The 26272-nt window shown below is 40.8% G+C and overlaps 1 protein-coding gene across 1 annotated transcript in view; it reads right to left on the bottom strand.

Annotated features, from left to right (window-relative positions):
- The window catches only part of LOC138648241 (tenascin-R-like), a 467927-nt gene that overhangs the window by 71405 nt on the left and 370250 nt on the right, over nt 1–26272 (bottom strand). Inside the window, exons 9-15 of the mRNA XM_069737805.1 lie at nt 22895–22984; nt 16660–16923; nt 6197–6463; nt 5918–6037; nt 4567–4710; nt 2631–2750; nt 2244–2387 (exon numbers count right to left, since the gene is read on the bottom strand). Coding sequence (XP_069593906.1) covers nt 2244–2387; nt 2631–2750; nt 4567–4710; nt 5918–6037; nt 6197–6463; nt 16660–16923; nt 22895–22984 — 1149 coding nt within the window. The remainder of the gene's footprint in view (nt 1–2243; nt 2388–2630; nt 2751–4566; nt 4711–5917; nt 6038–6196; nt 6464–16659; nt 16924–22894; nt 22985–26272) is intronic.

Here is a 26272-nt window from a genome sequence, read left to right as displayed (position 1 = left end):
ATTATCATTGTTACACCTACTACATATTGGAATAGGATAATGGAGATAGGAATACCTCTTTAAAAAGGAGAATCCACCAGGGCAATAGTGTCAATTTTTTACTAGCTTTTCAATGGAACTGATCCCCTGAGTATACTGTTTTTGTCTTTTTTCATTCGCCATATGATTCCAGAGGTATGAGCTTTTCTATTTAGTGCTGTTTTTATGGTCTTTACCAAATAAGGAGTGGCTCACATGAACCTCGGGGGCGTGTCTTTTGGTTGCTCTGCATTATTACCCTGTGAGCCATGCCCCCTATATAAAGACCATAAAAAATTATTACTAAATAAAACGTCCCATATCTCTGGAACCTTATGACAGACTTGAAGAGATTAAAAAAAAGGGAGCAGCCGGAATAAAGATAAATGCAAAAAATGCCCACTTTTAACCTGGCATCAAAAACCCCAATAAAGTCTTTGGGAAAGAAACTTGTTATCTAACTTTCAAAAACATTCTGTTTCTTTAAAAAAAAAACTTTTTCACAAGCGCTGCTGCTGTGATCGAATGAAACCATAATTTATTGTTCTTAGTGGTTGAAAATGTGTATGGACCTAACATGGCTTTTTTTTATTTCAATTGGAGTGAAATAACTTATATTTAGGGCTTATACAAATGGCCATGTTACATGGTGCATTAAATGTCTAATTCTCAGCTAGAAGCATTCTTTCTACAGCGAGTCATTGTGCAATGAGGCATCTATTTGGACCAAAATACAGCAGCATGCATCCTGTCGAAACTCCTGAAAAGCATCCGATCTGGGATATTCATGGCATATTGACAGTACATGACATGAATATTTGATAGGTGCTAGTCCCGGTGATGGCATCTACATTTGTCTTGAGAGCCGAGCCCTGTTGTGTGCAGTCAGGAATGTAGAGATGACAGCGCAAGCACTGCTATATCCATTCATTTCTATGGGAATTCTACACATCTACTCCCATAGAAATGAATAAAAATAAATCCCTTTTAATGTACAGCAATAGATACCTCACACAAAAATATTCACAAATTATAAGCTTACTGCTTACCAGAGCCAGTGCGCTCCTGCTGTATGGTTGCGCAGCTATCCTGAACTGTGCGACCTCCGATTTTACGATTTTAAGGGTGATGTTTTCATTTCCCTGTTGAGACTTGGAGCTATAGCAGTCGGCTATCTTCCTCTTTGGTGTTTGGAGGACGTCTGTGTTTTTCTCGGAATCTACTCAAGCTAAGCGTTCCCCTTGTTTGTGTATCCCTTCTGTCTTTAGTTGTAGTGGGGGTTGACTAGTGCTCATCCTGTCCTTCCCTATGAAGGGATTACTGCTAGCATCAGGCAGAGATTAGGTATCCTGCTCGGCGATAGGTGCAGAACCTATATAGGGACGTTAGGGTGATGTTCGATCTGCCTATGGGTCTCCACTCCCCCCCCCTTCTCTAATGATGAGTTCCCTTCCCCTTATTCCTTTGTGTTGCACTTAGTCTTTCCAATACTGTGTGCGACACCTAGGCAATAAGCACTACACAATAAGGGTAAATTAATACAAGGCTTTTTTCAGCATTTTTTTTCTGCAGCAAAACCTGATCTCTTGGTATGAAAGCTGCAGAAAAAAAAGCATGTTTTCCTTGTTTTTTCTTGCAGTTTTGGCATGCTAGATTTGTCTCTTGTGCATGATGACAAAGTTTAGTGTTGAAAAAAAAGTCAAATTCTCCAGAATCTGGTTTTGGCACAAAAAACGCAGCAAAACCTGATACCTGTGTTTTTGGTGCACTTTTTCAGTGTTTTTCACCACCCATTCAAGTTAATTGGTGAAAAACGCTGAAAAAGCACTGAAAGACGTTACATGCCCTATGTCCAAAAAACCATGCAAAGCACAAAATCCTGATGACAAAAAAAAAACAAAGTGTGTGCATGAGATTTCTGAAATCTCAGACTTTGCTGGTACTGTAAAATGCAGCTGAAAATTATAATAAAAAACGCAGCAAAAACGCCTAGTGTGAACTTAGCCAAAAGGATAAAAACTCCCTCCATTATTGAAAAGGGAGAGGATTTTTAGAGGTAAATTGCAAAGTTGCTTGTTTTTGCAAGTCTTACCAATTAAATACGATACCAAAATCCCTTTAATCTGGCTTAAATCCAGTCCAAAAGGAGACATGCAAAAAAAAATGCATCAGTTACTGGAAAATCATATTTCATTTGATAAAGGGAAGCCATAATTGGTACCTACATGTGGTGAAGCTGACTCCAGTGCTCTGGCTGGCTTGGGGCCCGACGCTGGCTGCCAGAGAGACTGAATATTGAGTACGAGGCAGGAGATTTTGCAGCTGAAACTCTTGGCTGTCCCCGTCAATGAGAATTGTCTCCCCTGGAACTGAATTATAGATAACATATATATAGGCATTATATCGGTAGAGTATACAGCTGCGCATTTCTACAATGCAGGCATCAATGGCTCTCCCTTGTGCAGAGGTTAATGCTTATGTACAGGGACCAGCTGTCAGCAGCGACACATCTATATATCTCCCAGCTACTTATATTGTTCCCAAGGCTAGCATGTGGCTTAATGTCCAATTGACGTCTGTAAACATGTGGTTTCTGTGTGATCCGTCCTGACCTGTGTGGTGAGTGAGTGTGATTACATAACTCTCCACGTCTGCCTTCGGTGGCTCCCACTCCAGAACAGCTCCCGAATCAGTGATGTTACTGGCCCTCAGGCCAAAAGGAGGGTCCAAGGCTACAGCAAGGAAAAATAATCAATAAAAAAAAAACATAGCAAGAAAATGAGTGTGATGGCGGATAACAGATTAGGAGACGTGACATTCTTTACTGCAGAATGTTGGGAAAAAAGCAGAGCTGAAACTGTCATTTAAACAGGATCTATCACCTGGTCAAACGTGGGCAGTTTTTGCTTTTATTTTATTCCCACTTTTCCCTAATTATTCCATATTGTTTTTGTTTTTTATCCGCCGTACAGTCCCAGAGATTTAAGCCTATTTTTTTAGTGATAATTTTTATGGTTTTAGCAAAGGGCGTAGCTCACAGGATCCTCTGAGGTGTGTCCTTAGACTGATTTGCATTATTACCCTGTATGACAGGCCCCCTCGGAATGACCATAAAAATTAACACTAAATCGAAAGGCCCGTATTTCCAGATCCGTATGGCGAATTTTAATGAAAAAAAAAAACCCAATCAGCAGATTGCTCATGGGAGAAGCGGAAATAGGATAAAAGCAAAAACTGACCACTTTTGAAAGGTCAACATTAAAGAGGTTTTTCAGGACTTTAATGGTCTATCTTTAGTATAATAGAAATCCCAGGCGATCAGCACTTCACTAGTGGTAGTGGTGCACATGGAAAAATAGATCATGCAAAGCCAAAAGAATCCCAGTCCTGACTGGTTTTTCTATGATTTTTTTATTTGACAAAACTGGATGCATTTCAGCCCTTCCCAAGTTTTTCACAGACTGCTGATGAAAGCTTTGGATGGGCTGAAACATGTCCAATTTTGTCAAATAAAAAAAATCAAGGAAAAACCTAAGCGAGTGCTAGGACTCCTATAAGTTTGCAATATCCTTAGCTTAGGTCATCTCTTTCAGTTTGGTGGTAGTTTAACCCCCAACATCTCCACCAATGGGTAGAGGCTGCAGCAAGCACCATGTCCTCTTCCTTCTTCACAAGGTGCAGCTCCGTTAATTTGGAGGTCGTTGCTTCTGAAATTACTACTTCCAACAGGTGGCGCTATAGAGTTTAAAGGGACACTGTCACCTGAATTTGGAGGGAACAATCTTCAGCCATGGAGGCGGGGTTTTTGGGTTTTTGATTCACCCTTTCCTTACCCGCTGACTGCATCCTGGCTGCAATATTGGATTGAAGTTCATTCTCTGTCCTCCATAGTACACGCCTGCGCCAGGCAAGATTGTCTTGTGCAGGCATGTACTATGGAGGACAGAGAATGAACTTCAATCCAATATTGCAGCCAGCATGCAGCCAGCGGGTAAGGAAAGGGTGAATCAAAAACCCTAAAACCCCGCCTCCATGGCTGAAGATTGTTCCCTCCAAATACAGGTGACAGTGTCCCTTTAAGTCCTCTTTTTCTCAGAAGAGGCAATTTGCATAGCTTCATCTCATTCACTTGAGTAGAACTGAGCTACAAATCCAGTATCAGTCATGACAAAATGTACTGAGGGGCGCCTGGTAAGCAGAAAGAGGGGACATGATACTTTTTCTGGGGGCCTCCTCCCCATCATGGTTTATCAGGCACAGAACACTACATTTCATACTGGTTTTGTCTGATACTGAAGTTTGTTCCCATTCAGTTGGGACTGAGCTTCAATACCAGGGACAGAATCAGTCAACTAAAAGGTCTTATCACTACAGTATGGATTGTCAGAAAGACATTCTGGCATAGGGGAGTGAATCCCCAGATGAGAAGTCAATATGCTTCACCTTCTTAGTCTGGTTTATACTGCCATCAGAAGTTTATGGGACTTTACTACCCAGTTCCAAAACATTCAGAATGCCAGATGTATTGTATCACCACATTCTACTGACCTGTTTCAGCCGTGATGGTGACTCTTTCGCTCTCTTCCCGGCCCCAGACACTGCTCAGACTGATCCTGTATTCAGTGGTTGGTTGGAGATTGGTCAGGGTGTATTGAGTCTGATCATTGCCAATAACCACACTATCCATTCGCCCTGTAAAAAGTAAACCAAGCATGTCCATAACTCCATACAGAGAGGCTTAAAGAAGCTGTCCACTACTTGGACAACCCCTTCTCATATCTCACACGTGGCCCCAACAAAATAAAAAAGCTTATACTCCTCTCCCGTGCCGGTGCCGTTCCCACGGTGTCAGCACTCGCTCTCCTCGGGGCTCTCATGCGGTTGTTGTTACCTTGGTGCCCAATTAGCGCCTGGTGTCATTCTCCCCCTCTTCTGTTGAATTGAACTTGAAGAGAAGTCAGGGATCAGCTGCTGCCCGGACTTCCTCTTCATGTTCAATTTGTACAAAGGCGGGAACAGTGATGCCAGCGCTGATTGAGCACCAGGACCCCGTATTACAACAACCGCATGAGAGCCTTGGGGAGAACAAGTGTCAACACCACTGGAACGGCGCCAAGCGGCTAGGCTTTTTTATTTTATCGGGGCCAAACATTTAGATCAAGAAGGGATTGTCCTAGTAGTGGACCCTTTAAAGAGTAAATGTTAACTTAATTTTACTCCGTCAATCAATAATACACATAAAAATCGGAAACTTGGCAATATATATTGTCAGAGAAGTGTCTTTCTTTCTCCTCCTGGACTGATCTTTAACTCCCAGTCCCAATTGATGAGAAAAATTTATCAAGTCTACATTAAGTGAAGATAGATTTTGCCATTACTGAGATAAGAGATGACAGTTGGTGCTCATAAAATTCTATGGAGAGAAGAAGAGGAGGGAGGAGCTAAAGGCAGAGAGAGGTATTGTGCTGCAAGTTTTCCTGAAATGACAGTTATAGTTATCCATAGAACATGGATATGTTTTTTGTTTCCGGAAGAAGAAGTGGGCTACACTTCGAAACGCGTCGAAAAAAAAAACTTTTTTACATTATCTCCGCCATTTGATGTTTCTTCATCACCTGGCAGCGTGGACACACAAACTTTCCGTTTGTTACATATTTCTCTGGTGTAATCACCCGTGGATCTGCAGCAGCCATAGAACCAGGGATCAGGGCAGCATATATTGATACCATTTTTAGTAATTACTATCGGATAAGACCCTATTTTGAGCTATTTTTCTCCTTAGCCGTTAATATTCTGAATTGGGAGAACAATTATACTGTATGCATCAAATCCTGAAATATCCTCCATTCTACATGTCTTTCGAGTAAACATCTATGAACACTAGCAGTAACTCTTCTACCTTTAGTAGACTGGTAAGACAGTCGGTAGTGGTGGAAAGATGAAGGTGGTGGTCTCCAAACCACTGTCATTGAGCCATCAGTCACGTTAATCACATATACATCCATAGGAGGCCCTACCCCTGTAGAGAATATAATTAACACATTAATCAGACTTAAAAATGCTAGGATTATAGAAAGAAATCGAGTAGTTTCATGTCAAATAAAAGAATATAGCCCGTTTGGCCCTATGGCCGCCTATCAACAAGTGTTTTTGAGGATGAGACATTCTTCTTACAGACCTGTTGTTACTGTCCCCTCCACAAGTTCAGCTCTCAGAGTTCCATGGACAGGCAGGAGAGTAACTAGGTACTCGGTGCTTGGCATCAGGTCCAATAGTTGGGTTTGTCGTATTGAAGCATCAAGAGAGAGTTCAATGGGTTCATCACCACCAATGGGTGTATAGCTGAGGATGAACCTGTCAGCTGGTGGAGACGGATCAGTCCATGAAACATTGACACTAAATGCCGAGATACCAGAGAAATATAGTTGTGTGATTGGACGAAAACCTGTGGGTGGAAGAGAAAAGTAAACGTAACTGTTAAGTGTTTGTAATATAAGAGCCATGGAGTAATTCCCAGATTTATAAATGCTAACAAGATTGCACAGATTTGTCCGCCCTTAAGTAGTAACCGTCGTTTAGAGAAATCGGATTCTTTTTCCTCTAGGACTGCTCATTCTCAAAATTCTCAAGTCAATGGCAAAATCTGCTTTCCCATTAGTGAGATAGGAGATAACAGTTGGTGCTCATAAGATGTTATGGAGGGAGAGGAGACATTATGGAAGAAGTTCTCCAGAAATGACAGTTACACTTTAACATTTCACGAGTTTCATTATGTCCTTCAGTTTCTCACTATATAAAGTTTCAATAGTCAATACATTATCCCCAAATACTAGAAAACCATTGTCACTCTGCTAGTCACGTTACAGCAATACATAAATGCATACAGCTGTGGCCAAAATTTTTTAGACTTAAACAAATTTTAGTTTTCACAAAGTTTTCAGCTTCAGTTTTTATTGAGGAAATTTTCATTAACCCCTTCATGACCTTGGGATTTTCCGTTTTTCCATGTTCGGTTTTCGCTCCCCTCCTTCCCAGAGCCATAACTTTTTTTATTGTTCCATCAATATGGCCATGTGGGGGCTTATTTTTTGGCAAACGAGTTGTACTTTTGAACGACATCATTTGCTTTAGCATGTCGTGTGCTAGAAAACGGGAAAAAAATTCCAAGTGTGGTGAAATTGCAAAAAAAGTGCAATCCCACACTTGTTTTTTGTTTGGCTTTTTTACTAGGTTCACTAAATGCTAAAACTGACCTGATATTCTGATTCTCCACCTCATTACAAGTTCATAGACACCTAACATGTCGAGGTTCTCTTTTATCGAAGTGGTGAAAAATTTTTTCAAACTTTGCTATTAAAAAAAAAAAAAAAAAAAAATTGCTCCATTTTCCGATACCCATAGCGTCTCCATTTTTCGTGATCTGGGGTCGGTTGAGGGCTTATTTTTTGCGTTCCAAGCTGACATTTTTATTTATACCACCTTTGTGCAGATACGTTCTTTTGATCGCCCGTTATTGCATTTTAATGCAATGTCGCGGCGACCAAAAAAACGTAATTCTGGCGTTTCAAATTTTTTTCTCGCTATGCTGTTAGCGATCAGGTTAATGCTTTTTTTATTGATAGACCGGGTGATTCTGAACACGGCAATACTAAATATGTGTAGGTTTGATTTTTTTTATTATTTTATTTTGAATGGGGCGAAAGGGGGGTGATTTAACTTTTTTATTTTTTTTTTTCACATTTTTTGTTATTTTTTTTTTTTTTACTTTTGCTATGCTTCAATAGCCTCCATGGGAAGCTAGAAGCTGGCACAACGCGATCGGCTCAGCTACATAGCAGCGATAATCAGATCGCTGCTATGTAGCTGAATTGCAGGCTTGCTATGAGCACCGACCGCAGGGTGGCACTCACAGCAAACCGGCATCAGTAACCATAGAGGTCTCAAGGATCTCTATGGTTACTATGCAGATGCATCGCTGACACCCGATCATGTGATGGGGGTCGGCGATGCGCTCATTTCCGGCCCGATGGCCGGAAGCGCCGGTTAAATGCCGTTGTCAGCATTTGACAGCGGAATTTAACTAGTTAATAGCGGCGGGTGAATCGCAATTTCACCCGCCGCTATTGCGGGCACATGTCAGCTGTTCAAAACAGCTGACATGTCCCGGCTTTGATGCGGGCTCACCACCGGGGCCCGCATCAAAGCTGGGGTTCTGACCTCGGATGTACTATTCCTTAAGAGGTCAGAAAGGGGTTAAAGGCTATTCTTAAGTTGTCTCTTGAGCAGCTCAGAGCTATACAGTTTTCTGTACAGTCTCCTTACTTGTTCCATTTTTTCCCTATCCTCAGGGTTGTTTGGATTCATACTTCATAGCTTCTGGCAGGGCTGGTGCTCTTCCTTAAGTGACAGTCCTGGTGAGTAGGAGAGCTGTTGTATTAGTAGCACTATAAAGCTCAGCACATGTTCTGCTGTAACACATTCAGCTATCAGTGTTTGTTTCTGAAGTGTACACTGCTATTACTGTATTTGCATATAGAGATAACAGGACATTTGAACAAGCAGACAGCTCAGGAGAGTGAGAGCTGTGATTAGGAGACCTGCTCTGAGAGTAGTCGATGCTGCGGGCTAGTGCTTTTCCAAGATTTATAACAGCAGCTCATCAGGAGCTGAGATGGATGGGAAAGGAGGTGAGCTTCTAACAGTGTATAGAAATAAATGGACTGGAAAAAGTTGACTGGTATGCTAGGAGTTAACCCCTCTCCTGAAATGTAACTACTGCACACTGTCCACCAGGGTCAATGTGGCCAAGCCCCATGGAATCCAGCTGTACACTATGAAATATAAAAGCTCTCACTGCGGGATAATGTAAGCAAGTCAATTGCAATGTAGTTTATTTTCATGCTGTTTAAGTAATTAAACAAATGTAATAAATTGCAGAACACTGCCTTTAACTTTAGATTCTTATAAAGAGTGATCAGATGAATTGCAAAAAATGCAGTCTTTCCATGCCATGAAATTTTACTAAATCACAAAAAAAAATTTCCAATGAATTTCAGCCCTGCCACAAAATTACCTGCTTGCATCATTTCGGAGATCTTGTCATTAGCCCAGGAGAAAATGTTAAGGAGGACAAGGCAGCTGATATCACATTGTCATGCTGATTGATTTAAACTAGCAGAATGATTGCTTTAAAAGGTGTCTGCTGCTTGAAATCATTGTTGTTTTCTTTTAGCGAGGGTCGCTTCCAAGGAAATACATGTAGTCATCATTGCATCAAAAGGGGCTTTACAGACAAGAACATTGCTGCTTGTAAGATTGCCTCTAAATCAACCATTTTTCAAATAATCAAGAACTTCAAAGAGAGGTTCAGTTTCTATGAAGAAGGCTTCAGGGCACCCAAGAAAGTCCAACAATTGCCAAGACCATCTCCTAAAGATGATTTAGCTACAGGATTGGTTCAACAGCAGTACAGAGCTTGCTCATGAATGTCAGCAGGCAGGTGTCATTGCATTTCCACGCACAGTGAGGTAAGACTGGTGTTAAGAAAGACAGAAAAAAAAAGCCACTGCTTTCCAAGCAAAACATCAAGGGCAGACCGACAATCTCAAGGAAGAACAAGGATGAGACAGGAGAGGACTGGGGTAAAGTTGTTTTCTATGATGCAAGTTCTAGGGAGGAAAGGGGTCTAGCTGCCAGATACAATTGCAGATAAAATCGTGATTTTATTGTTAATCTATTAAAAAGATATACTCATTGTAGAAATGAATAAAAGGGGGAGGCTTCAGTAAAACCTACGCATCTCAAATGGCAAATATTATTAATGCTGATATAATGCTGCAAACTGCTTCAGACTGTTTGGGATATCTTAGAATCATAGAATGGTAGAGTTGGAAGGGACCTCCTGGGTCATCGTGTCCAACCCCCTGCTCAATGCAGGATTCACTAAATCATCCCAGACAGATGTCTGTCCAGCCTCTGTTTGAAGACTTGCTTAGAAGTAGAACTCACCACCTCTCGTGGCCGCCTGTTCAACTCATTGATCACCATAACTGTCAAAAAGTTTTTTCTCATATCTAATCTGCGTCTCCTCCCATTCAGTTTCATCCCATCACTTCTTGTCTTTCCTTGTGCAAATGAGAATAAAGATGATCCTTCTACAATGTGACAGCCCTCAGATATTTGTAGACCGCTATTAAATCTCCTCTCAGTCTTCTTTTTTGCAAGCTAAACATTCCCAAATCCTCTAACCGTTCCTCAGGACATGGTTTGCCGACCGGTCACGATTCTTGTCACTCTTCTCTGAGCTTGCTCCAGTTTTTTATGTCTTTTTTAAAATGTGGTGCCCAAAACTGGACACAGTATTCCAGATAAGGTCTGACCAAAGGGGAGTAGAGGGCAATAATGACTTTGCGTGATCTAGACTGTATGCTTCTGTTAATACATCCCAGAATTGCATTTGCCTTTTTTTGCTATAGAATAATTTTGAAAAATGATTGTCCGGAAAATAAATGGTGAGTGATATCATGAGTCCTGTGTCATTCCAAAACTAGCATCCTGAGACCATTTATATGTTGGCTTGCTTTCCCTCGAAGGGAATGGGCTCACTAGCAATTTTGATTAACACTGCCATGAACAAAGAATGGTATTGAAACCTCTTCCGAGAACAACTTCTCCCAAAGATCAAGAGGAATTTGGTGATCCACAATGCTTTTTCCAGCATGGTGGAGGTCCATGTCACAAGGAAAAAGTGATCACTAAGTGGCTTGGTCAACAAAACACTGAAATTTGGGTCCATGGTCATGATACGCCCCAGATCTCAGTCCCATTGAGAACTTGTGGTCCATACTGAAAAAGCAGGTGGACAAACAAAAAAAAACACGGAAATTGTGATGAACTGCAAGCATTGGTTAGGTAAGAATGGGATACCATCAGTTAAGATTTGGCAAAGAAGCTGATATCCAGCTGTTGGGGTGAATTGCAAAAGTCTTGAAAAATAAAGGACAACACTAAGGCTAGTTTCACATTTGCGTTTAAAAACGCAGCATTTTAAATGCAAACGCATGTGGTAAAAAAAAACGCATGTAAACGCGTCCAAACGCTGCGTTTTTTAGACGCATGCATTTTTGCATGTGGTAAAAAAAGCGGCGTTTTGACGCGTTTACATGCGTTTTTTTCCTGCGTTTGCATTTTTGAAACGCATGATGAGAAGTGTGTGACAGCTGCCAATCATCAAAATCAACTAGAAAACCCACTATAAACAGAAATAGCTGGGGTTAGGGTTAGGGTTAGGGTTAGGATCCCTAGGGTTAGGGTTAGGGTTAGGATCCCTAGTAACCATAGGGATCCTAACCCTAATCCTAACCCTAGGGATCCTAGCCCTAACCCTAGTGATCCTAACCCGAACCCTAACTCTAGGGATCCTAACCCTAACCCTTAGGGTTAGGGTTAGGGTTAGGATCCTAACCTTTAGGGTTAGGGTTGGGGGGTGGCTTATCAGTGTGTATTCTTGTGTTTTTCTATTGAAACGCATGCGTTTAAAAACGCAAGCAAACGCATATGCTTAAAAACGCATGCGTTTACATAGACAGCAATACGTTTTTTTGCCGCAAAAAAAGCCTCTAGAAATTACTACAGGTTGCATTTCCGCAACAAAACACAAGCATAGAAATGATGCATGCGTCGTCAAAACGTGGCAAAACGCATGCAAAAAAACACATGTGTTTTTAATGTTAAGTATAGAAAAAAAAGCATGCGTTTTTTGCGCTAAAACGCATGCGTTTTTTGCGCTAAAACGCAGCGGTAAAAAACGCAAATGTGAAACCAGCTTTATTACTGAGTCTTTGCATAAACTTGATGTATTTTTCAACAAAAGTTTAAAAACTTATGAAATTCTGATAATTGTACTTCAGTAATCATAGAAACATCTGAGTAAAAGATCTAAAAACAAGGAAGCAGCAAGAGGTTAAAAGCCAAATTTGTGTTTGTCTCAAAAGTTTTGGCCACAACTGTAAATCTAAACATCTCTCAACAGAGTATCTCGAAATCTTGTTTTTTTTTTTTTTATTCAAACCAGATCATTTCTACTCATTAATTTTGGGACATGTCAAGCTAAGAGAAAAGGTGGTGAAAGTCTCATATGTATGGACCCTAGAGACAGAGAGGAGATCCAGCTCTCGTTGGTTCCAATCCTCTTAGTATTTGGAAGTTAAACCCTTTTGCAGGACTCCCCTCTCTAAAAGGACACTGCTGAAGTGCAATGAGGTAGGTACAGAATTGGCAGAAAGGTTAGAAAGGAAAGAACAAAACCAAGTCCTACTATAATGGGTACCAAAACTTTTACATTTGCCGCTGAACACATACACTGTCTTATTAGTCTAAGGGCCACGTGACTGCATTTTCTCTAATTCGAGAAAATTGGTCCTATTATGTCACACTCTGATCTTTGCTTGTTGTGCACACAGTGTGATCCGATTTTCCGAATATCTGATACAAATCTTGCATGCCGCAGAGTCTGTCTGAAGAAAAAAAAAAATGGACATGTGCACAGCCCCATAGAATAACATTGGTCTAGGTGTGATGTTTTGTCGGATCGCACTTGGACCAAAAATACGGTCCTCTGCATGAGCTATGAAGCTAATTCATCAATGCCGTATAGAATTACACAATGATCCCAACGATGGATTAATTTACATACTTCTATAAAGAAAATATGCCATAATTATGTGAAAAATTACAGGGCAGAGTTGTCCAAAATATAGCATTATATGGACAGTAACTTTCAGGGCTTTGTCTGTCACCTGCTATTTAATCTGTATCATAACCATGACCTTTAGCATTTAAAGGTGAAAGTAATCAGCTAATATTTTCACGAGCTCGGTCTTCCATATGTTATAACAATTTACTGGCTGCCTGATTAAATTAACGATGGACCACCCACGGTTAACCCATTTTAAATGTCAAATTTTTGTTAATTGAACAAATGCCAGATTAGATGTCTGCCTTTCTTCGCATATCTCCATTACCGAAGGTGTTCATTACATAGTATACCCTGTATGTAATGCATGTTAATTGTCACCATTAGTAGTATGTCTTGAAAAAAATAATAAAATAAATTGTGGCACTCTGTAGGTAAATACCAGACATTATGTAGTAAAAAAAGAAAAACGCGGCAACACTCACCGAGCCTGTGGTAGGGATTCGTCTTTATTACAGCATGTGTACCCGTATCTTTACGGCATGGGGGAGTAGAGCAAGGAAAGAGGTGAGCAGAGAAGGGACGACGGCCGTTTCACGCCAACACCGGCGCTTCTACGGGTCCATGTCCCGTTTAAGCGCCGATGTTGGCATGAAACGGCCGTCGTCCCTTCCCTGCACACCTCTTTCCTTGCTCTACTCCCCCGTGCCGTGAAGATACGTGTACACATGCTGTAATAAAGACGAATCCCTACCACAGGCTCGGTGAGTGTTGCCGCGTTTTTTTCTTTTTTTACTACATGGTTTGCCCTCTGCTTTCATACGTGAGCACCGCCCGAATACGGCAGTTTTTCCCAGTGTTATAGGACCTACTACACACCGGGTTCCATTGAAGGCTGTGCTGCTTGACTTTCATTCTTTTCTGGTTAATACCAGACATTATGTGCATCAGAACCCCAAGGAAACAGGGAAAAGGAATACATATAACAATAATAAAATTTTATTAATATATGAATAAAAACATAATAAAATTGATGCCTTATATCAAACTAAAGGCACAGCAACCGACTGGCAGCCCTACCAAGGTTACATAGAACTTTCATGCTAGACTAAGTGGTTCTTTTGTGGTTTTATAGTCACATGCACATTTACTAAAGTGTTAATATTTGCCTATATAAAAATATTGACTAAGTGTAATAATGTGAGCACATGAGACTAGAGAAACAGGAACTATACCAGACGTCCATATAAGAATGCATTCACATCCACATAAATATAAACAAGTACTCATGAAAAAAGTGCATCAGTGCATGTGTAAACAAGTGTTACTGAAGTTCCGTGGCCCTGGAAGAAGAATTGGCAAAACGCGCGTTGGGGTGGGTTACACAGCAACTTCTGACCTGCAGCTCATGTACAGGCTACTGTTCTTGCACTTGACTTTGGTTGGTTGAATTTGGAAACTACTATTAAGCAATATGCTTTATACTACAGGATTGTGTGCATTCCACATGTGAGGTTGGCTGTTCTTTTAACATCAGTAACACTTGTTTACACATGCACTGATGAACTTTTTTCATACTTGTACTACATTTACGTGGATATTAACGCATCCCTGTATGGACATAGGGTATGGTTCTCGTTTCTCTAGTCTCATGTACTCACATTATCACACATGGTCAATATTCTTTATATAGCCAAATTTTAACTCTTCTATAAATGTGCATGTGACTATAGAACCACAAAAGAACATTTTATTACGTTTTTATTCTTGCATTAATAAAATTTGATTATTATTATATGTATTAACTGTTCCTTGTTTCCTTGGGGTTCTGATGCACATATTGTTATACTGAGTGCGACTTAGTGTTTAGGTTGTCTATGGACTAATATGTATGCCAAATACTTGACATTGCAGTAAGACATCATAGGAGAAATAGGGGTCACGCCTGTCAGGAGGTGATGTGTTCGGGCCAAGGAAAAAACTGGAGATAGGTAAGTAGTAGGACTGTTCTTGCCCTTACTTGCTATAAAAATGATTCAGTCTCTGGTTCCTAGGGGACTATAAAGTCAATAAGATTGGAGGAAAAAGTGAGTGATCTGTGCTGTTGGTTTCACATTCACAATAAAAGGTCCAATATAAATTATCAGATTTTCTATGCAGTTTTTATCTCAATGCGTTTCACAAATAACAAAATTCTTCTTTCGACGTTGTGTGAGTCCTGAAGAAGAATTTTGTTAACTGCGAATCGCCTTGAGAATAAAAACCACATAGACATTCTGATACTCCATATTGGACCTTTAGTGTGGATATGAAATTAGCAGTGCAGATAACCCATTTTTTTCTACTATTTGAATACCACATTGGACCCTCCAACCTGTTGATTATGCAGGAGCTGGAAAATTTATATTCCAAAGCTTAGCCTCGTGTCCTGGTTCACACAACTCCACAAGGTGAGTAGTATCGCTTTCTCACTATAATACCAGATTATAAAATAAAACCCCAATGCATTTCATTTGTCCCCCCAGACTGTCTAATAAGGTAGGAGGGTAAGACTTAAGGAACAGTCATCCAAGATAAAGAGGCCTCAATTTTATTAATACATGTAATACAACAGTTTTCCTGTAGTGCACATTATACAGCAGGACCGACCAGTGTAACTGTTTAACCGACACTGGGGAGAGACAAACACTTACAAGAAAACAACAACAGCTCTGTGTGTCTCTCTACTTCTGTCCCTTTCTGCAGCTACCAACTCCCCCTTCCCTCTCCCTAGACTTGGAAGAATGTAACCTGATCTCTCAGTGAGCTGAAAATCCGTCTCACCTCTCAAGATGGATTTTATCAATATTTCAGAGTGACTGATAAGTTTAGGAGGAAAGAAGAACAAATAACTGACAAGTAAAGAAAGAAGGAAATATTATTTCACTTGTTGATCATTTTCCATTTTTTTTTTTAAATATTAGTTTGTATTATTAATTTGTACAAAGTTCGTTGTAATGACAGTCACCATTTTGGGCTATTTCTTGACTACGCGATTAGAATGGGGGATGTTTTGCCAACCCTCCATTCTTCTAGGGCCAATACCCAAGGGACCCTTGATGCAGGAGAGGACATATCATTGGCGCAGCCTGTGTGACCAAACAGGGGTCCAAGAGGTAAGGGGGCCCATTTCCACCTCCAAAGCTGGTGCATTATGATGAGTTTTTGGGCTGGAATGGGTCCATATATTGTTTTTACACAGGGGCCCTTTTCTGTCCGTGTCAGCCAGTGCCTTGATGAAATCACAATTCTCATTTCTACTGTGGTCACTCTGTATTAAATATCTCTTTCTATATTATTCTGATTTATTCTAACGTTGCAAAACATAAAACATGTAATTCGCCCATTACAAACTCTTTGGAACAATGCGGAATATAGATTTGTTTTTTTTGCATGCGTCACTTTAAATCTCATGAGTCCCAATGATTTGGGCCACAATAGAACAGCCATTTAGAGTTTATTTAATAAATGGGAAAAAAAAAAAAGGTTTCAAAGAGTGGAGAGCGGAGTCTGCCTACATTAGCATATATAATTTGCGTATTGTCTGGGAACGCCAGAAACAATTTAAGTCTAAAACATTGTTTTCTCTCGGACAAGGAATAATTAATTAATAGATTTGCCGCAATGCGAGTCCGATCATTGTCAGCATAATGAATAGGCTTCTATAAATAATTTGCTTGACTTATTTTATTGTTACAAATATGCCGTGATCTTTAAGTAGAATTTATGACCTAATTTGTTTAGCGGAGATGTAGCCGTAAAACAAATCACTGAGGCTGTAACCAGGTGGACTGTGGGAGTAGGTTTACGGTTATAAGTGTATACAGGGGGAATGATAAAACCATATTATAGGGCGATATAAAACACATTTATTTGCATAGCAAAAAGACAGAAGTACCAATGGATACCTGTGTAGGCATCCACCGTGGTTTCTCGGCTCTGCTGTCGCCCTCTTTCCGCGATGATGGTAATAGTATATTCGGTTCCTGGATCGAGGTCTGTAAGGTCATATTGAGAGATTTCAGGAGGAACAGTGATTTCTGAAGCCATCCCAGATGAGGGTGTGAAAGAAATTCGGTAATGGTCAATTGGACCCTGAGCTTTGGCCCAGACAAGTGAGATGGTCTTGTCTGTTGAGCCGGTGACCATTAGATCATTTGGGCTGTCCAAATCTAGAACAGAAAAACGTAGAAGTCAAAACTTCTCGTATTTGAAAACATTTAGGTAATAAAATGACACAGAAATGTATAGAAGAACTTGTAAGATGGAGAATACTGAGCAACTTGATGTCCCCATCTAGGCACCTTCGAAATGTATAGAGATCTATCAAATTATTCAATACGTGACACTGGTAAATCAACAGTTTTAGACATTTTGTTAAATTTAAGAGGCTTTGACTTTAAGAAATTTCCAAGATGAGTAAAACGCAAAAAAAAGTTCCCAGTTACAAACCAGTCTGCTGTCTAATGGGTAAGTCTATGTTCTACAAGTAGACAATTGAGGAAGAACCTACCTACAACCAAACCACAAATGATCAAACTGTGAATATTTTGAGGCATAGCGGTCAAACCATTTTTTTCATCAGGTATGACTATTTTTCGCTATTACTTCCTTACCTACAAACATCTTGAAGCTCTTGTAGACATTTGGGTCACTTGTTTCCATACTTACACAACTCACCTAGTGATCCATTAAATTATCCAAAATTTGACACCATAAACCATGATAATTATAAATATTTTCATGACATTTTGGTAAAATTAAGAGGCTCTTGCTCTAAGAAATACCAGAGATGCTTAATGTTAGCGTTAACTGTATGAGTTCCCAGGTAAATACAACAAACCAATGCGCTGCCTAACACCAAACCCTTCTATGACCATGACACTAATGCTTGGTGAAAGGATACGAGAATGTTCTACAACCAGACCATTGAGAAAGATCCTACAGGAAAGAACATCCAACCGAACCACAAAACAATCACATTGTAACTTTTTTCACCACACCATACATCTCACCATCAGGTAAAAATTGTTGGCCACGTGTCCTTAGCTACAAAATATGAAGATCTCATGGACATTTCCGTTCCTTGTTTTCATATCTGCACAAATCTACTGCTCCCAGCAAATACACTTTAAACCTTGTGATCTTCAATATCCTATCCTGGTAACCCATACTGATCAAATTTTTAGCGACATCCAAAGCTCACTGGCCAGTAAAAAGCAAAGCTATCTCAAAGTATCTAGTATCTAAAGTGAGACAGCATGGTTTTTCATGGATTTACATGCTGCTAGAACAGGGATCACTGGTATGGAATAGGTCTAGCAAATTTCTGCCTGGAGTAAAAACCTAAGTAATTCAATTAAATTTCTCAATTTTAAAAGTATACTGATAGGATCAGTGGGGGTGCAAGAAGTTTTTCCTAAGAATATAATAGTGTTGCATTCCTTTAAAGGGTTTATCCAGCACTTTTTTTTAACTTTGGGCTTAAAAACTAACTTGCAGGTAGTTTCCCAACTATCTGCCTGTTCTACCTGGCGCTGACAGAGTGGTCACTGACCACTCCTGCCGGCATTCAGGTGCTGCTCAACGTGAACAGAGCAGATTTTCCTCTTCTGATCAACAGCTGGCTCCCCGCAGTTAGGCAGTGGGGAGCCGTCTGTCAATCAGAATGACGTCGGCATTCACACCCCATCGCCAGCAGGAGCGATCTTTGACTGCTCTGTGCTGGGCATATTAGGAAAGTAGTTAGTTCCTGCTTATTAGTTTTTAGGCCCATAGTAAAAAGAAATAGTCTTGGCTGAACATTTTAACTATTTTTCCTCTGCACAGTTTTTTTTTCACCACCTTCGGCTCAAGTAGCTGGAGTAGACACTATTTAAACAGGTTTTCAAGTAGTATAAGAGTTCATCTTAATGGACCCAGGGTGTTAGAAAAAATAAATCCTTTATTCACCTCCTAAACTAATTCCACTCCTTTAGGAGGAAACTGTTCGGATGAAATGTAAGGGATGTAGTTGATCACCTGCCGCTGGCTGTTGATGCCAGTTTACAGTGGATGGTGCAGTATGGAGTGAGGAGGAGCAGTGCTGGTCTGTGAGGCGAGTCATTCTTTTTTTAAATTTATATCCACATGGCACATTAAGATGAACCTTTATAGTAGCGGAGAGTGCCTTTAAGTAAATAGGACTGTATAGTTCCTGGCACAGGTGTGTGGTCAGGAGCACATGATGCAGGGAATGCTTATGATTTTTAAGGTTTGTGGAGGTAACATAGGTTTGCATCCTGACCGATCATAAATTGATGTAAGACATCACTTTTATAAGATAGGAATAACCCTTTAACTGTTCATGAATATTGCAAAATGAAGACTGTATTGATGCTGCTATATAAATGGCTATATATTAATTGGCTGAAAAAAAATAAATAAAATGATTAGTGAGTCAGCTTGAGGCACCAGTATACTTCACGCCCTTCTGCCATCCTCATTTTCTACTAAATTACAAAACCACAACCTCATGAATTATGGTTCAAAGCACAGTAATTCTGCCTCATGAGTGTTTCACGAGACATCATCCATCCCTTAAGGCAAATGTTATCAAATTGATATAATTTGTTGATGTTGCGTTGTGTCTTGGGGCAAGGTTGCTGTGTTAAGTCAAGGCTGCCAACATCGGGAGTCACATCTGGCACGCCAGCGAATGATAAATAAAACTGTTTCATAACATTCAAGTAAATATTTTAACAATTTCACAAAAAAAAATAATAAATTTGAAGTGCCGGCAGTCAGTAGCTTTATTGGAGATTTCACTGGAGTCTGATGCTTTAAACTTCCAATGACAGGTCTCACATTAGAAGCTCTGATTGAATCTGCTGTGAGAATTAAGTGGACGTAAGGGAGACAGACAGACTTACAGCTTTATATATTTTAATGAGGCTTCAGCTTGATCACAAACACAAACAATGACATCTCTGGGTTTCGCTTGCTCGCTAAGCTTTAGCTCAGGGACTTGTACTGCAAAATCGAGGCAGCTAATTTACACACAACTGGTGTTATCTACCATTGTACAATGCACACACACGGATTCAGGTTCTTGTAACATATTCGAGGACGCTGATGCGATTACATCTATAACGCTCTTCATAATCCATAGACTGTTCATTAATTGGCCATTGTTCGGCGGTAAATTACAGGGTTTTACCTGTTGTAGTACAGCGGTAGAACTCTGTGCAGTGATGAGGCAGTGACCCAGCAAAGTTCAAAGCAAAACGTCTCTTTAATGTTCAACTCAAAAAACACAGCACACGATATCCTGCGGATCACAGCCGGGCACATATTCTCTGGATTACAGTCACTAAACACGCCAGTCCACCTCTGACTAGTTGCCGTGGGCAACTGCACCGCAGTGTTAATGTCTCTTTACTCACAGCAATACACAGTACACGATATCCTACAGATCGCAGCCAGGAACCATATCCTCTAGATTACAGTCATTAAACATGCCAGCCCACCTCTGACTTATTGCCGTTGGCGACTGCACCGCTATATTAATGGCTCTTTACTCAAAGCAATACACAGTACACAATATCATCTGGATAGCAGCCAGTAATCATATCCTCTACTTTTCAGTCACTAAACACCACAGTCCACCTCCTGAGACCAGTTGCCATGGGCGACTGCACCGCTGTGTACACTGTGGGGTGCCAGACTTTTCAGCTGCCTTGGCTGTTTGGCTCCACTGGCCTGTGTTGCCTCACACAGGTGGAGCACTGCAGAGCCTTCTGCTCTGTGCTCCTCCAAACACCAGACTGACACTGACTCAGAACCTGACACACAAACCCTATACTGCAGGGTTTTTAACTTGCACAGCAATACACGCTGGAGACCAATCAGGGGCCAGCAGCTGATGTTGGCGTACACATAACTAGGAGCACTTGTCCTCGATGTCATGCTCTCCCGTGACTTGCACGCTGAAGTCAGGTGTTGGCTTAAGAAGAGTACGCCGCGTGGCATGGGAGCAGAGGGAAGGTGAGTATAATTGTTTATTTTTTTCTATGCTTTAAAGAACAGCAGCAGAATGGGGGACATATATACCAAGATGAGGCCCAGGCAAGATAAGGGACATATATACCAGGATGGGGCCCAGAATAAGGAACATATATACCAGGATGGGTGATATAAATACCAGGATGAGGGACACATATTCAAGGATGAAGGGCATATATATATATATATATATATATATATATTTTATATTATATATATACAGTACAGACCAAAAGTTTGGACACACCTCATTGAAAGATTTTTCTGTATTTTCAGGACTATGAAAATTGTACATTCACACTGAAGGTATCAAAACTATGAATTAACATATGTGGAATTATATACTTAACAAAAAAGTGCGAAACAACTGAAATTATGTCTTATATTCTAGGTTCTTCAAAGTAGCCACCTTTTGCTTTGAAGACTGCTTTGCACACTCTTGGCATTCTCTTGATGAGCTTCAAGAGGTAGTCACTGGGAATGGTCTTCCAACAATCTTGAAGGAGATCCCAGAGATGCTTAGCACTTGTTGGCCCTTTTGCCTTCCCTTCACTTTGTGGTCCAGCTCACCCCAAACCATCTCGATTGGGTTCAGGTCTGGTGACTGTGGAGGCCAGGACATCTGGCGTAGCACCCCATCACTCTCCTTCTTGGTCAAAAAGCCCTTACACAGCCTGGAGGTGTGTTTGGGATCATTGTCCTGTTGAAAAATAAATGGTCCAACTAAACGCAAACCGGATGGAATAGCATGCCGCTGCAAGATGCTGTGGTAGCCATGCTGGTTCAGTATGCCTTCAGTATTGAATAAATCCCCAGCAGTGTCACCAGGAAAGCACCCATACACCATCGCAAAAAGACACAGTGGTTGGAACCAAAGATCTCAAAGTGGACTCATCAGACCAAAGCACAGATTTCCACTGGTCTAATGTCCATTCCTTGTGTTCTTTAGCCCAAACAAGTCTCTTCTGCTTGTTGCCTGTCCTTAGCAGTGGTTTCCTAGCAGCTATTTTACCATGAAGGCCTGCTGCACAAAGTCTCCTCTTAACAGTTGTTGTAGAGAGGAGTCTGCTGCTAGAACTCTGTGTGGCATTGACCTGGTCTCTAATCTGAGCTGCTGATAACCTGCGATTTCTGAGGCTGGTGACTCGGATAAACTTATCCTCAGAAGCAGAGGTGACTCTTGGTCTTCCTTTTCTGGGGCGGTCCTCATGTGAGCCATTTTCTTTGTAGCGCTTGATGGTTTTTGCCACTGCACTTGGGTATACTTTATAGTTTTCCAAATTTTTCAGACTGACTGACCTTCATTTTTTAAAGTAATGATGGCCACTCGTTTTTCTTTACTTAGCTGCTTTTTTCTTGCCATAATACAAATTCTAACAGTCTATTCAGTAGGGCTATCAGCTGTGTATCCCCCAGAGTTCTGCACAACACAACTGATGGTCCCAACCCCATTTATAAGGCAAGAAATCCCACTTATTAAACCTGACAGGGCACACCTGTGAAGCGAAAACCATTTCCGGTGACTACCTCTTGAAGCTCATCAAGAGAATGCCAAAAGTGTGCAAAGCAGTCATCAAAGCAAAAGGTGGCTACTTTGAAGAACCTAGAATATAAGACATATTTTCAGTTGTTTCACACTTTTTTGTTAAGTATATAATTCCACATGTGTTAATTCATAGTTAAGTCATGAAAATACAGAAAAATCTTTAAAAGAGAAGGTGTGTCCAAACTTTTGGTCTGTACTGTATATATACACATACATACATACATATGCACACGCAGACACAGTATACCAGAATGGTGCCAGGATGAGGGACATATACACCAGGATAATTTTGGGCAGGGTTTATGAAAACTCACCCCTTCTTCAATTGTTTCTGCAAACTTGAGAAGGTTCTGGTAAATTTAAATCTGTTGTAACTTTGCTGGACTGTATTCTACTTTTACCGTTTTTTCCAGCATTTCATAAATCACAATGAGTCAGGTGTTTTGTAGTTTTAAGCTCATGGATCAGCCATATGAATAGTACATTAGCCGCGATGATGTAGAATTTACAAACTGACAAACACACGGCCACTTTTTATGCAATGGATCACTCACCAGTTCGGGCGTTCATTGTTGCCGGCGCGCTCCGGAGATTATCTCGGATGGCAGATATTCCAATTCCGTATTCTGTTCCCGGGATCAAATCTTGGAGAACAGAAGGACACAGAATGATTAGAAGGACAAGGGCTCATCTACTGCCCATCACAGCAAACGACTCCGCGCGCCGTCGTGCCTTCATGTGATGCTTTTGCCGTCAAATCTATCTCTCACAAACTGAACCTTTTACACATCTTAAACTCCTGTAATTCCTCTTATCATTCTTCTGGTGTCATGTTAAGAGCAGGATGCAAATTAATCAAGTTTTAATCAAATTTTTGTCAGCTCGGCTCTAAACTGATACGCTTTCAAGCGCCTAACATGAGAGCCGTGACACCCCGAGAAGAAGATATTAATACATCTCCTTTTAAGATCCATGTCACTTAACTCATGATGCGGATACATGCACTTTCCTGTACAAAGGCTGCAAAATCTTGAAAAATTGCATCTCTTTGATGTCGTGAAAGTGGCGTCTCGGGGCTCAATATTCTTTTTTGATGTACATAGATTTTTTTTCATAAGAAAATAATATTGCATCAAGCATTCTTGTGAAAAGAAAGGAGCAGACTTCCATCAAGTGTTTTATGAATAGTTGCATGTGCTTAGTAGCCAGTGTCGCATTTCAACAAGTCCTTAACGGTTTCTCAGTCACCAATCAAGGCAAACAGGAACTGGACAGAAACTGAATATTAACCTTTTATTTCCTCTACGATATGAGGCATCGGAGGGTTGTAGCAGCCAAATATCTCCCTTGAAAGCAGAATCCCAAGGATGTTGCCATCTGTCTCTATAGTCTTCTTCATGTTTAGGTTAAAGGGTTATTCCCAAAATTGTAAATTATCCTCAGTTTATGGTATAAAGGATATCTTACTCAACTCATTGTGCCTGAAACTGCGGGAAAGAGCTGAGTGCAGTGCTACCATTTCCAGCAGTCCCATAGACAATGAATGCAGTGAAGGTCATGCAGGTGCACCTCCGCTCCATTTTGCAGACCGGTTCTCAGGTTCCAGGAACCTGTTTTTTTTTGGATCGCTGAGAGTTCCTGTCGTCAGAATCCCTGCAAACAGAAAAGGATTCCCTACTCAAAGGATAGGGGATCTTTTACTATCATGGGAATATATTTTAAGGATTGTCATTCACTTTGCTGACATGAGGAAACCCTTCAGAGGTTTTGTGACAAATCTGCGCTCAAAAAAACGCAGCAAAAACGTAACGTGTGCACACAGCCTTAAGGTTCCCATACACAGAGCACAGTTGCCTGATCTTGTTGACTTTGGCTGGACCAGGCAGGCCCAAGAGCCCTTTTATTGGATTGTTGGAAGTCCCAGTGGTCAGATCCCCTGCGAACAGTAAATGATTCCCTATTCTAAGGATAGGGCATAATTTACTGACATGAGAATGTCCCTTTTAGGTTTCCATACATGTTAAAGCACAGTTGCCTGAACCTGCTGACTTTGGCTGGACCGGTCAACAAATGGGCGGCACGGTGGCGCAGTGGATAGCACAGCAGCCTTGCAGCGCTGTTGTCCTGAGTTCTAATCCCACCCAGGACAACATCTGCAAAGAGTTTGTATGTTCTCTCCGTGTTTGCATGGGTTTCCTCTGGGCACTCCGGTTTCCTCCCACATTCCAAAGACATACTGATAGGGATTTTAGATTGTGAGCCCCATCGGGGGACAGTGATGATAATGTGTGAAAAACTGTAAAGCGCTGCGTAATATGTTAGCGCTATATAAAAATAAAGATTATAAGATTATTTATGTGTATAGGGGCCTCCCAACTCAGCGCTAAGACATAATGTCAAGGGAAGGATCAGGCATGTTGAAGTTCAATATGTCAATCTTTTTGTTCTCAAGGAAAAAAAAAAGCTGCTGCCAGGTTTCTCTGGCAGTCTTCGATATAACACATATGCACACTCAGCTGAACTGAGCATCCATGGTCAAGAGAAATAGCTGTTTGCCAAGTGAATGTTCAGCCAACAGCGACTGAAGGTGAATGGAGATATTTACTGTACATTATCATTCACTTGTTATAGAACCTGTTTGTGCTTCGGAGCGGTTCTTCATAACAGGAAAAAGTATATTCTGACCATTATTAATTATTTTTCACGGTATGGAACAGAGTAGCTGCAGTGGAAATACACAGATCGTCAGGGGTTAAAGTGACCAGATCCATGGTGATTTGCTGATGGTTTGGCCGGCTACATAAGGAATAAACATATGCACATATATATTATATACTGTAGACATACAAAATATGAAAAACATGCTGTAGACAGATGGGATAAAATACAGTGATGTCATTTGATACAGTTTATGAATTATAGACAGTGATGTTAGGAAAGTTAATGAATTCCGTCACATTGATTTATATCCCTTGCATCTCCCTCCGTGCCCAGCAAAACTTTGCAAAATCTTTTGTAATGTGCAAAATGGATATATTTTTAGAAAGTTGAAATATCAAAAGTAGTTAAAAAACTGCTGAAAACAAATTAAAGTCCTGTTAGATTTTGAGATAAATCTTTTTGGCTGACAATCTGGGTGAGCTGCTTTGCGCCACAAGGTCATTAATCATACAAGAAGATGTTCGCAACGTGAGCCAATGTACTAGGTGCTGTAACGAGGAATCTGATCCTGGACCTTGATAAATGGTTTTCTCTCCAGTTCTGCTTAGGTCTCTCCGATGCGCTTTATACGCTGTATATTGCAATAAAGACAATTTATACCAACACCGACATTCCTTACAATACTGCACCATCAAAACCAGTCACGGTTGTCAGGAATACAATAACACATCATATAATCAGGCCGACACTTTCAGCTGCTTCTTAATATAGCATTCACTTAAAACGTGAAAGTCGGCTATATCTTTTCCTAGGCAGGATCTGCAGCAGAAATGGTATATTTCTGTCTTAGAAACATCTAATTCACATAGAAACATCAAATTATGATTGGGAATAAACAGTTTAAAGCATACCAGACCGGCGCGAAACGGCCGTCGTTCTGCTCCCGCATCCTCATGTACAGACACCCCCGTGCCATGAAGATTTTTAATCAATAAAGATACCTGCTTAAGAAGATCGGTGAGTGCTGCCATGTTCTTGTTTTCATATCCATGATATCTGGCTTTCTGGATTGAAGCACCCGAGATCTGTGGATCAGCTGTGGCCGATTAGCCTGGAGCGGAGGCAGTCAGCTGCAGCGGTAGTGCGGTCAGCTGTGCTCTTGTAGTATACTCTAGTTTAAAGCATAACCATGTCTACTTGTGATAAACAGCCATTGTCCTAGACCCATGTGGAGGACGGGTGATGGACTGGTGGCCCAATAGAGGACCTTC

Source organism: Ranitomeya imitator, chromosome 8, assembly GCF_032444005.1.
Source record: "Ranitomeya imitator isolate aRanImi1 chromosome 8, aRanImi1.pri, whole genome shotgun sequence".
In the NCBI taxonomy this organism is placed as follows: domain Eukaryota; kingdom Metazoa; phylum Chordata; class Amphibia; order Anura; family Dendrobatidae; genus Ranitomeya; species Ranitomeya imitator.
This window is presented reverse-complemented; position numbering and strand designations above follow the sequence as displayed.